General features: G+C 42.3%; 1 protein-coding gene across 10 annotated transcripts in view; it reads right to left on the bottom strand.

The window, feature by feature from the left end:
- Window positions 1-15,065, bottom strand: part of Plcb4 (phospholipase C beta 4) — a 376,936-nt gene that overhangs the window by 15,893 nt on the left and 345,978 nt on the right. For all 10 annotated transcript variants that reach the window (XM_051144704.1, XM_051144709.1, XM_051144703.1 and 7 more), the window contains 5 exons: window positions 14,203-14,291; window positions 13,270-13,420; window positions 9,549-9,598; window positions 9,262-9,327; window positions 3,391-3,506 (listed from right to left, as the gene is read on the bottom strand). In XM_051144704.1, the coding sequence (XP_051000661.1) occupies window positions 3,391-3,506; window positions 9,262-9,327; window positions 9,549-9,598; window positions 13,270-13,420; window positions 14,203-14,291 (472 nt within the window). The remainder of the gene's footprint in view (window positions 1-3,390; window positions 3,507-9,261; window positions 9,328-9,548; window positions 9,599-13,269; window positions 13,421-14,202; window positions 14,292-15,065) is intronic.

Raw genomic sequence — 15,065 nt, 5'->3', positions numbered from 1 at the left:
ACATTCATTTTCATTTCTCTGACATTAGCTTTTCTTTCTCTGCCTTCCCCATTCACCTTCTCCCTGTCATCTCAAACACATTAAATAGAAAAGTCATGAGCGACAGTCATCCTGAAGGTAGGCAGGAACACTTCAGTGAAGCACCTTTTCTCACTTCAGTCATTCTCTTTGGTTGGGTATAGAGGGTAGGGAAACCTGTTGTAGGCAACTCCTCACTGACTGTGGGGATAAGGTCTGATTAACGCATGATGTTGAAAATACCAGGAATGTAAGATGCATTTAATCCAGCCAACCTACCCAGCCTACTGCAGAGGACCAACCATCCCCCCTTTTCATGTGGCTGCCTGGGGCATGCTGACAGGGATCACAAGCTATCCCAGCACCTACTGGAAATCTGCAAAGCCAGATCTCAAAATTCCAAGCTCAGGTTCTCCTGGATATGGGTAACTCCCGCATGGCCACGAAGTGGGAACATCCTAACCCAGGCCATCTTCAGTCCAAGAGGACCTGCATGTGTTCTAGAAATGGATCCAATCATGGGATCATCCAAAGACCTAACCAACTTCCCTTGTTACTGGCAAAATCTAGAGAATAAGAGGAGGCCCTCCTCAGAGCCAGCTGTGCAGATGAAAACATCTGGTAACATCTGGCTGTGGAGAAGCTTTCAGTGAGTTTTTAGGTCTTGTGTTTCAAGTACTAATTGGTCTTAGTGGTTCACATAATAAAAATGAAAAAGAAAACATGAAGTTAGGAAGGAGATATGTTGAGAGGTGTGGGGGGATTGAGAGGGAGAAGTCAGAGGGTAGATATTATTGTATTTCATTGGACATGTGTACAAAATTTTCAAAAAAATAACAAAAAATTATTTTTCAAAAATAAAAAAGAGGAAAAATTCAATACAGCAAATCCAGAAAAAGCATAGAATATTTATTGGAAGGTGACATATAAATGAAAATAAGTTTATTCTTGGAAAGAGCTGAAAGTGCATCAAAACTTCCCTTATAAACAGAATATTAGGGTCTATATATCCCTTTCAACATTTTTAGTTTAAAATTTCATTGAAAATGAGAAAATAACTTAAAAAAACACAATACTACTGATGTGGTCAGAAGTCTGTAAAAGCCACGCCTATGGTTTGAGTGTGATGCGTCTTTAGGGGCTTGAGATCTGAATCCCTTGTTTCTAGGTGGCTTTATTCGGGAGGCTGAGAGGGCCTTGCTGGAGGCAGCGGGTCATCGAGGGAGGGGTAATGGTTATGGCTGCTGGTGTCCTTCACACCTCTCCCCACCCAGTATGCTTCTGCTGATGAGAATAACCCCATGCTCTGCCTTCCTCCTCCACCATGACAGACGGGATTCAGGAGCTAGAAATACTCTTTCCTCCTATGTTTATGTCAGGTAGTTTGTCCAGTGACACAAAAATAAATAACACGGACATCTTCACCCTCCCACCATCTTCATGGGTGCATAGGATTCACTGCTGAACTTGTCCTGACCCACTTAAAAAATATAACCAAATGCTTTCAAAGCAATAATCCAAGACTCTGTTTCAGAGAAACACAGAAAACACTGGGGGAAAACAAAAGGCAATTTGCTTCCACATATACTGACTGGTTTGTGTTTTTCTGGAAAATATAACTGTAGTAAAAATGAAGGTGTTTTCAAAACTGAGTTCCAGGGTGAGCATGCGCACATAATTGTCCTCTACTGATGCCTCAAGGAAAGGACATTGCTCTATGTCATGAAATTAGGGTTTGGGGGAACCAGAAATTGTAATAAAAATAATCCATTCTGAGGTCAGGTCCTTAGTTTTCTAGATAATACCTTGAGTGGATATCAAAGAGAAAGAAAGAAGAAAACTAGGAAAATATTTATTTCTTCCTTTCCTTTCCCACTTCAGAAGGCTAGAAAACGTCACAGGGCCTCAAAATGTTTTAAGAAGTCATAAAATCTGGCTGGAGAGATGAATCAGAGGTTAAGAGCACTGTCTGCTCTTCTAAAGGTCCTGAGTTCAATTCCCAGCAACCATGTGGTGGCTCACAATCATCTAAAATGAGATCTGGTGCCCTCTTCTGGCCTGCAGGTGAACATGCAGGCAGAACACTGTATACATAATACATAAATAAATAAATAAATCTTTTTAAAAAATTTCATAAAATCCACTGAAGAAGAAGAAAATTGGGCATGAAATGATGCCTGAAAGAACAGAATGTGTGTGTGTGTGTGTGTGTGTGTGTGTGTGTGTGGGTGGTTTGACAGCATTATCCCAAGCTACTTATTATAAAGGGTTTGGAAGCATTGAACGAGACATGCAAATTGATCAGCTAGGAACATCCTTAATCAAGTGGTCCAGGTCAGCAGTGTCGTTTGTGACACATCATCACCTATAGTGGAGCAAGAGGAACCTGCACTTTTGTGTGTGTCTCTCAGAGATGAATAACCTCCCCCTACTCCTTCTATTTATAAGGATATTTTGAAGTCAGATTAGAGGCATTATATAAAATAACTGAGCAATTGCAAAATGAAAAGTCTATGAAAGACAGGGAAAGGCAGGATCTATTACAGAGTGAGACAGAGTGGCAAGTACGTGCAGTGTGCAATTCCAGAGAGAGTGTCGGGAAGAAAGGGGTAAACTGGTCAAAACTCAAAACATTGCTATTTTAGCAATGGTATTTTACCAATATCATTTTTATTGCCTGGTTATTAATTATCCTATACTAAGTTGAGATTGTTAGCATTAAAAACTGAATTATACGTACTATAAGTACATGTTCCAAGACCCTCCAGTAGCTGCCTAAAACCACAGATATATGGAACTGCAGTATATTTTCCCTACTAACAGACTTCTGTCAATGTTTACTGTGTACATTAGGCATAGTGAAATATAATGGCGGTGATAATGGTAGATAACAATGCTAAACAATTAACAATATACTTCAATAGACATTATTTTTAGACTGTGGTGGGTTGCAGCTAATAGAAATACTAGAGCGTGAAGCTGAAAATAAGGGCACTACTACATTTTTGCAGCTTTAAAAAATATTTAGAAGACAGAAAGTTACAACCAATTCTCAGGGTGAAAGAGTTAATTTAATTAAAGTTATTTTTGCTAAATCTTCTTTTTAAAGAAATCGAAACAAATTACCATGAAGTACAGGTTTTGGGAACTCTGTTGAGGCCATTCTTAAACCATAACTGGGTTGATGGATGCCACACTCCCTGTGATGACACAGGGTTTAAGACGAATGGACCGCTTAATACCTAGGAGTGATTTTTTTTAAATGATGAACTTGCACTAATGCTAAGTTCTTCTGTGGTCTGCACAGGCAGCTGGGCTGTGCAAAGTCACACCAGCACAGACAGGAAGCTTCCGTCTAACCATCGGCCTTACCCCTTCTTCTTCATCGCCTTCTCTAGAATTTTCTCATGAGTTGACTTCTCTTTGTCGTACTGGGCCACGATCTTGTCAACTTGTGTGCAGTGTAACTTCTGCATGGTGCTGTGTTCCTGAGCAGGGAGAACGTACAGTCATGAGCTGGACTTCAACCGAAGCTGAAAAGCTTTAAGCTGCCAAACTGGCCTTTGTTTCCATCTGCTTCCACCCAGTGTTTGTTTGGAAAAGCCAATAAGTAACGCAGACTTCTGTCGCCCTGCACCCCCAAACATTACTGTTTCCTATTCAAGAGAACCCCTAAAAGGGCAGTCTCCAGCCTCAGCCTAATGAACATACCACTTCCAAAGAGAGTTGTGCTTTCAGGAGGCACCCCACACCCAGTGCTGGAAAGCTGAGTAGCCATCTGGGCTCTTCCAGAACTGGGAGAGAGTGTGGGTAGAGAAGTGGACTATGGTACCTGCTGTGCTTATCACCCTTTCAAACTCCTCGCAGAGGTCACATTCTGAGCTTGATGCCTCCTCATAAATTACAACTGCCGAGTTCAGAAGTGGTCTTGACATCACCAGTTACACAGCTTGCAGAGCCGAGAACAAAGTGTCCAGTGGTAGCTTTATCAAAACGCTACACTTGTGTAGGTTTCAGAGATATTTTCCTTGACTCTTCATATTGCTGCTGCCACAAGCCATGGTCTACAGCTACCTTCCCAGTCCCTACACGTTGTTTTAGGAAGAGACTGAGCTGCGGAAGGGGTAAGCAGGAAATTCCCATAGGTTTAAGGTCTTATGGTTTTCTTTTGGGAGGGGGGTGTCAAACACTGGAAGTAACAACACTGAGTCTTTCTTGACCTTGGGCAGGTACAAGTGCTCCCACTTTTCTGACTGTGGTCAAGTTTAAATAAAACCAGCCCCGCCCCTCATAGTTCCTTCCTTCTCAGTGGCTGAAGACATCTGAATTATATTTCTAGCATGTTACTGGTAGTATTTCTCTAGCCTGGGATTTATACCATTATCATTTAAGGATGTGACCAGCAAGGACAAATGAAAACACGCTTGTCTCTTAATGTAAGTGATCCCAGATCTGGACCTTGAGACTCACCATTAGGTGGGCTTGCTAATTTCTTTACTTTTTGGTGTCTAGTCTAATGGGCTCCTAAGAAGCATTACCCTATTTTCCACTTCAAGTTGAAAAAGTAGTCCTAGAAGTTGAGAGGCAATTAGAATCCTAATTACCAGTTGCATGCCAAGAGTCACAAGCAATTGACCATAAGCAGGCGAGGGCTGCTCCAATGGTCATCATCCCTGTCTTTTTGTCTCAAAATCCTGCCACTATATCCCAGACCTGTTTCCAGGGCTTTCTTTCACAAATGGCAGATTCTCGTGTTCACACGGCCATTCGCTGTTTCACCTCATAGGTAACTTTCATGTTTGGAAATGTACGAAGGAGAGATGTTCATTTAAAATGCACTTCCATGTTCAGTGGGTTGTGCAGGTGTTCTTTTTAGTAATAGGGCCTTGCTGTCAGTTTGTGGAGAGTAACCTGCAGTTTTGACAACAGCCTTGGTGGTTGGGGGTTTCCATGGAAACCTTCTGGACAATGACTTGACTAGAGTAGAACTGTAATCAATTCCTGGTACTGGAAGCTTCGATGGGTGGCAATAGATGTCCAGTCAGGGCTACGTCTCCTCCATTATCTGGGAATTTCCTTCAGATTGCCTTCATATTTGTATATACTTTAGGAAGCTTCCATGGCATGAAGTTTCCATACTGGTCCTTTAGCTGTCTCTCCTCATACTCCCTCCCTCCTCTCGCTCCTCTTTTTCCCGTCCTACTTGACCCTCCCATTCACACACCCCCATCCATTCATAACTATCTATTCTACTTCCCTTTCCTATGGAGATTTATCTGCCTCCCTCCCCCATGGTCCCTTACTCTATACATACCCGCTGTAGCTATATATTGTAGCCTGCTGATCGAGGACTTTACAGATAACATCAATATATCCATATGTATGTGTGTGTGTGTGTGTGTGTGTGTGTGTGTGTGTGTGTGTATGTGTAAGTAACATAACTGCTTTTTTGTGGGTCCCAGTGACCTCACTCAGAATGATATTATTTTCTAGCTCCATCCATTTATCTTTGAATTGTATGATTTTGTTGTTTTTGTTTTTAACTGCTGGGTAATATTCCACTGGGCCTAAACAGCCTTCACCTCTGTGTGTTAGCAGCTTTGGTACAGTACAGTACTCTGAACACTACCAAAGAGAAATGCAAACACAAACCCATCTACAAACTCTCATCTACAATGGTGTCCTGCCTGCAAGATAGGTTAGTGCAATGGTGCCAGAGAGCTTATCGGAGGAACCAACCAATATCTGATTTGACTTAAGACCAGTCCACAAGATGGAACTCATAGCCAAAACTGCTTGAGTGACCAAGATGAGATGAGATAGATTGGGGACCTAGGGTAAAACCAATTATTACTGTTCTTCTAAAAGAACATAGCAATAAAATGACTCCTAATGACCTCCTGCTATAGTCATTGGTCAATGTCTTGCTCAGCCATCCTCAGACAAACGTCCTCTTGTAGCAGATGGGAACAAATACAGAGACACTCAGGGCGACAATATGTAAAGAGGATATCTCCATTAAATCCTTCCTCTCAGAGTTCAAGGAATCCTCTAGAAGAGGAGCTGGAAAGAGTGTAAAGCCAGAGGGGACAAGGAACACCAAAGACACACGGCCATCTAAGTCAACAAGACTGGCACACACATGACTCACAGAAAGTGAGGCAGCATTCACAGGGCCAGCACTGCACCTTTGGGTAAATTTACAGCTTTCAGTTTTGCGTTCTTATTGTATCTGAGTGTGTGACAAGTGAGTCACTGCATCTGTATCTGTTTCTTGTGCCTTCTCTTAGGCTCTTTCCCTTCTGTTTGTTTGTTATGCCCCATTCCAATGTGTTAGTTTCTGTTTTAACTTATTATATATTTTTATTTTTTTAACTTATCATATTTTATTATTGTCCATTAGGAGCCTGTTCCTTCTGTAATGAGAGTCAGAAAGGGAATGAATCTGAATGGGAGGGGAGCCGGGAAAGAACTGGAATGAGAGAAGGGTCGTGGGTGAGCGAACCACTGCCAATGTAGAAATTAATGCTTCACAAAGCCCTTGGACAAGGCAAATAGTATAGAAGAGGTCCTTATAAAAGTAGAAATGTGGTGAGTAGTAAGGGGTATATAGCCAGCACTTGACTAGCTACATTCCCCCAGCAAGGAACAATCCTCTAAATTTCAGTTTATTCATGTCTAAGCCATGGAGAGTGTTATTTAGGTTTTGTGTAATGCGAAGTGGCACTGTGTAAATATTAGTCTCATTTCTCATGCTTGCTTTATGTAAGACTCCCGAACTCAGACGTCGTAAATACAATGCATAGCAGGCTGGGCCGCGAAGTGCATTTAATGTGAGAGAAGGGACTCATTCATAAGCTTTTAATGCACAGTATGACTTCAACTTCTGGAGGGTAAGAGAGCATGAAAACGAAGGAGGAAAATGCAGCTGACTGCTCAGAAAGGCTCCCTGAAAAGTAGGCATAACGTGTTCATGTTTTATTGTTGTACTTTAACTCTGTTATTTATTTCAGAGAATTCTGAAGACTAATGTTTCCTCCACAAATTGCACAGTGTCAAGCCATTATGGAAATACAGAGCATCAGACAGTAGGATCTAGGGAGATTTAAAATATCCCTTTACATCTTATGATGTAACCGTGGAGTTACTTTCTGCAAGGGAAGGTAACTTAGACTTATCCAGCCACACGGGATCCCATGGTCAGGAACTGATATGGATGTGTTCCTTTTAACCAGAGAGGAAAAGATGTAGAATGAAACTCAGGGCATCCTGAGGTTGGAAAAGAAGGTCTAATAATATCTCTCAATTTCACAGAGACACAATTCACATCTTTTCTTGTTTTCCATATCAAGCCAATAGGCCTGCAAACCAACGAACAAGGGAATCAACACATCTGTATTCAGTGAGGAGATTGAGTTTCACAGAATTAAGGAACTTCTAATATCTCACATGTTGACACTGTGTCCAAGGGAGGGGACCTTTTCTACTTATTCAAGCATCTAATATGCTGCATGGTTGATATAATAAGAATATCAGGCCTAGCCTTAGATGGTTTGGGTTCAGTTACCAGCCCTGCTGCCCCCCCAACTCTGGGACATTGGTTAAAGGGCTTGATATAACTGATCTTGGTTTCCTCATGTGCAAAAGAGCTATTAGAGAGGATTCATACAAACAGGCGCTTAGTTGGAAGAATTTCTAGCTGCTGCTGTCTCTGCTGTTATTCAGTGGCACTTTAAAGGGCCACTGAATGAACTAGGGAAATTCATGTTTATGACTAGCTCAATGGCAACCAAGAGGCCATTGAATGACAGAGATTAAGTAAGGAAGACCTGTGCCATACATGGGCACTGATGTTACTCTTAATGGCTGAAGTAATTTTATTTTCTCTCTTTTTTTTCTGTGGCCTTTCCACTGTCCAAGTTATTACTAATCAGCAACAAAAATAAAATCCAAACTTTGAACATCTCTGCCTTTAGTAGCTCCCCGCCCACACACACACTTTGGGCTATGAATTGAATCTCACAAATGGGGTATACTGGTTTGAATGAGAAACGTCCCCATCAGCTCATATATATTTGAATGCTTGTCTGCTTTTGGTGGAACTGTTAGGGAAGGATCAAGTGATGTCGCCTTGTTGGAGGTGTGTTATTGGGGGTGTGAGGGCTATGAGGTTTCAGAAGCACTCTGTAGCCATTCACAGTGAGAGTCTCAGAGTGAGTCTCTGTCTCTGTCTCCCTCCCTCCCTGGAGGTTGTAATCAGACCATGTAAGCTCTCAGCTACTTCTCTAGTACCATGCAATGTCTAGTGTGCAATGTTTACATGAAAGAGCTGCAGAGTCTCTTCAAACAAAGAAAGGGAGTTTTTCTGTCTCTCTTTGCCCTTCATGAAGAGGACACACAGGATCCTGACAGCAGAGACAGTTGTAAGGCTTCTCAGGAGAGAAAAGATTCTAAATGTCCTGTTACCCCCACCTTGGTTCTGCATCCCAGCCTCACTTCAGTTCTGCACTCCAACACCACTTCAGTTCTGTATCCCAACCTCACCTGAGTTCTGCATGCCCCACCCCATCTGAGTTCTGCATGTCCTGTCCCACCTGAGCTCTGCATGCCCTGCCCCACCTGAGTTCTGGATGCCCTGCCCCACCTGAGTTCTACATACCCCGCCCCACCTGAGTTCTGCATGCCCCACCCCACCTGAGTTCTGCATGCTCCGCCCACCTCAGTTCTGCATAACCCCACCCCAACTATGTAAGAGTAGACCAGAAGGAAGCATGTTGACTGAAAAATGAAATATTTTCAACTCATTGGGGGATTCTTGAGGTCACTTCTTGCTATTCACTTAAATTAATAACTGCCTCTTAAGATTTCTTCAGATCCCTGGCCAACAGACTTCTTAGAGATAAAAAATAAAAGTACAGAAATTTCAGAGATAGGTTACTGGTTAGGGTTTATATAACCATGAGAAGGAAAGTGAGAGATTCCCCTGCTAGCATCTCCCCATACACCCTGTTTTATAAAGGACAGTGACTGGGGAACAAAGGCACCACCAGTTACCAGTGAGTTAAGACAAAGGGGTCACACATGCTGTCTAGTTGGCTACTATTAGCTTCTAGTTAGTATTATGGGGGATGAGTGGTTCACTGTACACAACAAAAAACAAGTGGTAGGGTTCATCAGAGAGCTAAAAGTAAAACACAAAAGAACAAATAGGATGCACACCCATGTGTGCAAAAACCAGAGTACCTTTGCGTGTTTCTTCTTTAAAGAGCTTAACTCCTTCTGCTGTTTCTTTAAATGCTTCAAGTAAGCCTGCAGGGGGAAAAAAGAGGATCCAAAATGAGGTTGGTTTTTCTTTCTTTCTTTCTTTCTTTCTTTCTTTCTTTCTTCCTTCCTTCCTTCCTTTCTTCCCTTCTTTCCTTCTAGTCTTTCCCTAGAAATCCCAATGATTACACTTTCTGAGGAAAACAAAATGCTTGTCTTATCAATGGGCATAGTACAAGGACATCCAAAATGTAGCCAAGACATTTTACCTTCATTTGCTTTAAATCTTCTATCCTCACTTGAGGGATAAGTTCGATACCTTTAAAAAAGTCAGAAAATTTTCAATATGTATATTAAAAATTAGAGGAAATAACAGACAATATGAGCTTCCATTCTTAAGCTGTCCCTGGAGTTTCCAAAGTCAGCTGGCAAGCACTGCCAGAGGCAGAAACATCTTATCCTCTAATAGTGAGGCACTGAATAGAACCACTGTCATTGTGTCCCTGTTTTCCTACAGCATCCAGTTCAGGCACATGCAGGTTAAGGGGGAGCTGATCACAAGAGAAAGCTCCAACATAGCCCTTGGACAGGATGTAGGGAAAAAGCAGCCCTGGGCAGCTCCTGTAGTTCCCTTGGGTAAATGGCTTAGGAACCACTCTATCTGGATGAAGGGAGCTTTGCGGTTTCACATGTGTCAGTGGAGAGCATCAGAGATTCCTAAAACCTTCCAGGAAGTTCACTGGGGAACCCCCATGGACTCAGGGCATGTGGAGGAATAACTATAATTCCCAGTCAAACAGCCTTCTTAGCACTAAGGGATCCCATCATGATGTCAGGCACAATAACATCTGTGGCAGCTGTTTTTATCTCTGTATTTAAGGTACACAGAGTCAGTCAACTAACTTCCAACTCTATTCCTAACTTCATTATGCATCGCCAAAAAGCAAACTTTTGTGAGTTTCTTTTGACAAATGTAGCCTTATCATCTAAGCAATATGCTACTGAGTGTGGAAATGTCTTAACCACAGAGGAAATAATGGAAGCAGACTTCCCTGTTTAAAGGATTCTGCCATGAGGACTTTGAGTAATACAGTCAGCCTGCTTGCTAGCTGAGCAAAGGCTGGACTCAGAGAGGTCATGCAAACATAATTACAGAAGAATCTCTAATGAGTTCTTTTTGACTCCAGATTTTCATCATAGACAAATAAAATAAATGTGTGCTCGATGGTAACTGATTTCTATGGAATCCCTAAGACAGGTATGATGTATTCAAGATAGATAGGTATGGAGTCCCATACTCTTGGTTTTAGGTTTGATTCACATTAAGATTTGCACTTCCAGTGGATGTAGAAGGAAAATATTGATGGGGAGAATCTGTGCTGAGATCCATGGCATTTTAGGGTAGGATGGGAAGGGTGTACGGGACTATTTTCTGTATGATGTCCCAATCCCACTCCTGGCCTCACTGTGTACAGTGAAACAGAGGGGGGGGGGGGGAGGGAGGGAGGGAGGGAGGGAGGGAGGCGAATGCTGCAATGCCAAGGGCTTCCTGTTCTTGGCTGCCAGCTCTCTTTCTTTATAGAAAGAACACACAGGGTTTAGAAGACTACAAGGTCCTCAGACACGCAGCAAATCCTAGGGACTTGGCCCATGCTGACAAGACTTTCCTTTCTTGCTTTGGTCTTAACCAGTCTTGATAAGCAAGATCTTGAAAACAACAAAATCTTCCTCAATCATTTTACACCGTTGGAGAAATCTACAAATGACGTGTAAAGCTTTCGATTCCCCCTAAGTAGTTAGGGAAATCTCACTTTTTACAGAACACGAGTTTCTTAGAGCAGTGTAGTCAACAGGACATCTGACAGCAACAGAGAGAGCTTAATGTGTGAGTGTTCAGAGACATGTAGCTCCTGAGCATCTGCAACATAGGCGTTGCTCAAGCTTTGCGTTGCTGCATGTGACTATCACGTTGGGAAATGCACATCTCCTGGGTGGCCTGATAGGAAAGTAGGTCACGTACTGCATCTTAAGTCCCAAAGGTTGTGGTTAATTGTAGCTTTACTACTTAACCTCTTATTCTTAGACCATCAAAGAAAGTGACAAAGCATGGCTATGGTCATTGCTGTATGGCTGCACAACTAGGGGATACTGTTTGAATTCCTCACTTCCTCTCTTGCCCCACCTTCCTTGGGCACCACATCATTCTGCACTCTCACATTTTCTATCAGCCTCTCCTCATTAGTTGCTACTGACATGGTATCAGAACACGTATCTCGTGCCTTACGTCATCATGTTTGCTAGCTAGGCTCCTGGCCCCAGCAGCCAGGCATCTCTGGTTGTACAGAGATGCTGCACACATGACTTCGTTAAATCTATGATTCTTTCTCAAAACTAATTCTTATAAAATTATAAGACCTCTATTCTTAATTTTCATTCTTTTCTCTCATTTATTTTGCCTAAGGGTTCTTATCTCCTCACTTCTCTGTCCCTTCCCCTCCTCATCTAAGACAGATCTGCTAGCTGGCATGTTCCTGCATGGACCAGGTTAAAGTCAGTGCTGTAAGGAGCCAGGGTCATTTTCTTATCAAGGTTGTCCCTCCCGCAATTTCTCTATTGCTCTTGCCATCCATCCATTTGTAGAGTGTGGCCCTGAAGTCTCTTGACATAGGTCAGATTATTTTCCCTCTGTCTAACCTCCATATCTAAGCTACTAAATCCTTCCTCCACGGTTCACTTCTCATGATTACCTCAAGCTTACCCCAGGCTGCCCTCTCTGCTCAGTCATTTATTAGCCATGTATTTTTGAAGAAAGGAGACTGCCAGAAGCTGGTTTGGCTGCACTGTTTTAGGAACTACTTTACACTATAATGACTATAGCCCCTATGACTTCGTGGGTGAGACAAGAACTTTAACTCCTGCATTTTCCACTCTCTATCTCTGTAGGAGTAGAAGTGCTAATACTGACCAGGCCTGGAAAGGAAATGTCTTAGCTTGAGTCATTACCTCACTCAGTGTTCTTTCCTGAGATGAACAACAGCTGCAGGGGCCAGTACAAATTGGGATACTTTTGTAGAGCATTGCTTTCTAATTTGCTTTACAAAGTTCAGTGCACACTTAGTTTCCTGTTAAATTACAAGGCTGCTTCAGTTGGGAAAGACTGTCTCTTTTTCCATTAAATTGTTAGTAGGGTAAGTGTGTACATGTAGGAAAGACTTCACATTTCCTTGTACCATGTGCACTAGATTTACATGTTAAGAAACCATTGGGAGAGAAAGAAATTACTATTAAGTTAACAGACTGTAGTAAATTATTTATGGTCAAGGTGGGGGGCGTATTTTAAATATTTAACTGCCAATATGAAATGGGTCCCCATTAATTTGAATGCCTGGCCATCTTGAACTGAAATCCACTTTAAATGGTCAGAACAGATGTTTCCCTATGTACAGGCTGTCCAATAGCACAGGGTCACGTGATTCTGTGTGATGACGTTTCTGAACTGTTGTACCACTCACAGAAAACCACTTGAAAATGACCTTTAAATGCCCATTTAATAGTTTGAAAAGCAAATGGTCAAGCCTATTCTCTGTGTGTGGAGAAATTACCCCTGACACATGTGACTCTGTTGCTTCATGTGCCCTCTGCCTACTGGGGTCTGGAAGACAGAGGTGGGATGACTTAGGCACCAGCACTGTCGTAGCATGGATTCCGCTACCCCTACCGTAAAGGGCATCAAAGTATCAGCCCTGTGAAGCTAAGGACAACACCCTGTCTAATTACAGTGCTGGGGCTCCAGCCTGAGAACCACAATAGCTGATTCCCCATTAAGCCTTCAGGGAAGGAAATCAAGCAATTTGTCTAATACGTTTCTTTTTGAGTCTCATGTCACAATGCAAGTTGGCAAAAGTGACAATTCTAAAGGCCTTCATGAAGACTATCTCCAGTAAAGCTAAGCATGCAAAGTGGACAAAAAGGCTAAGCAGTACACCTCACCTTTCTTGGCTTCCTGGCCAGAGGCCAAGGCAGCTGTGGTGGTTGGTCTGAGCTCAGAGCTGCTCTGAGGGGTCACATTCGCTTTGGCTGGGTTGGCCTTGCCTTTCTTGTCATTTTTGGAAGTGTCGCTGGGCACATCTGCTATGTCGCTCTGCAACATAAAACATCCCCAGTGACTGAGCTGCACGCCTTTTTACTGCGATGAGAAATTCCTCAGCTTCCCAGACTGCTAGTGTCCTGACAGATATTTGCCTGAAGGTGGGCTTGAGTGCGCATATCTTTGATCCTAGCACTCAGTAATCACAGACAGGTGGATCATTATGAGTTCAAAGCCAGCCTGGTTGGTCTATATAATAAGTTCCAGGTGAGCCACACTATGTAGCGTGACTTTGTCTCAAATAGAACAAAACAAGCAAACCATTTGCTTAAGGGGTGTAAGACTATATGACTTCTTTGTACTAGGCAAAAATAAGATCCAGCCAAGGAAAGACAACCTGACTTTTTTCCAAGCAGGGCTTTTTCTTGCTCCTAGAGACTGGCTGATTGTGCTCCAATGTGAAAAGTCTAGCAACGGAACACGTAGAACAGAGGGACAGACAGACAGAGGGCAAGCTGTGCTACAAGGACAAAGAAATGAGTACTAAGCAACGTCACTTGCATTAACTCACTGATCTCAGTTACTTGGCATTTCAATGTTATAAAACATCCTAGATTATAATTTCTAACAGATCCTATTTCATTTGTAATGTAACAGGTTTCCCTGGATGTCTCACTGGTGACTAAGGGGCTCTTTCAGATGTAGCTACATTTTACAAAATGTGCTACATTTTTGTAGACCCTTCAAGCTACTACTGAACTGATGAGCTTTTGGTTTCACTATTTGGAAACTAACTTCCCCAACTGGACTGTCTTTATCCCACAGTTTCTACTTACAGTTTCAATGCCCATAGCTCTCATTTGGTCTGCTCGCTTTTCTGTGATTGAAAGAAATTTCTTTGGATCGGATAAAGCATCCACAATATCTGAAAAACAATCAGTGAACCATCAATGCTGTGATTAAACGAACACACCGAGAATATGCAGTTAAATTCTCCAGCTGTGAAACGCAGTTAGTTACAGATGACAAAAGTACCTGCAAACAGAGTACACAGCTGGATGACTTTGTCTTTTTCCCCAAATGATGAGGATGCCAAGTGTCAGGGCTATCAGAGTGAATTGCTACAAGTCCCGCTTTTTGGTTTTGGTTTTCTGAAGTGGAGTTAGGAGCTGCAGGTTAGGCTCGTCTTAAACTGCCTCAATCCTCCTAACTCAGACTCCCACGTGTTGGGATCATAGTCACGAGGCACTGTGACTAGCTCCCAGGGGCTGTTGGCTCATTTATTTGTTTCAATTGAGCATGTTGATTACTGTGCTCAGCCTCAGTTTCTCCATCTGTAGATTAGGGCTGCTATGGCTTTCCCTGGAAGGTTACTGGTGAACTCGAAACACTGATCAACATAAGGACATGAGAAATATAACCTGGATATGGGAAGTACAACCTGGGCGAGCATTATTCTAATACATAAACCAAGTAAAGACTCCCCCCAATAAAAGGAAAACTACAAGCCAATATCCCTGATGAGCCTAGATTCAAAAAACCTCCATTAGATATTTGCAAGTAGAAAACAAACATACATCAAAAAGATTATCCATGATGAACAAGTTGGGTTTATCCTGAAATGCAGCGAAGGTTAAACATATGCAAGTCAATAAATGTAATAAAGCACATAAGAAGACTTAAAGGCAAACATCACATG

This window comes from Acomys russatus, chromosome 4 (assembly GCF_903995435.1).
Source record: "Acomys russatus chromosome 4, mAcoRus1.1, whole genome shotgun sequence".
NCBI lineage: Eukaryota > Metazoa > Chordata > Mammalia > Rodentia > Muridae > Acomys > Acomys russatus.
This window is presented reverse-complemented; position numbering and strand designations above follow the sequence as displayed.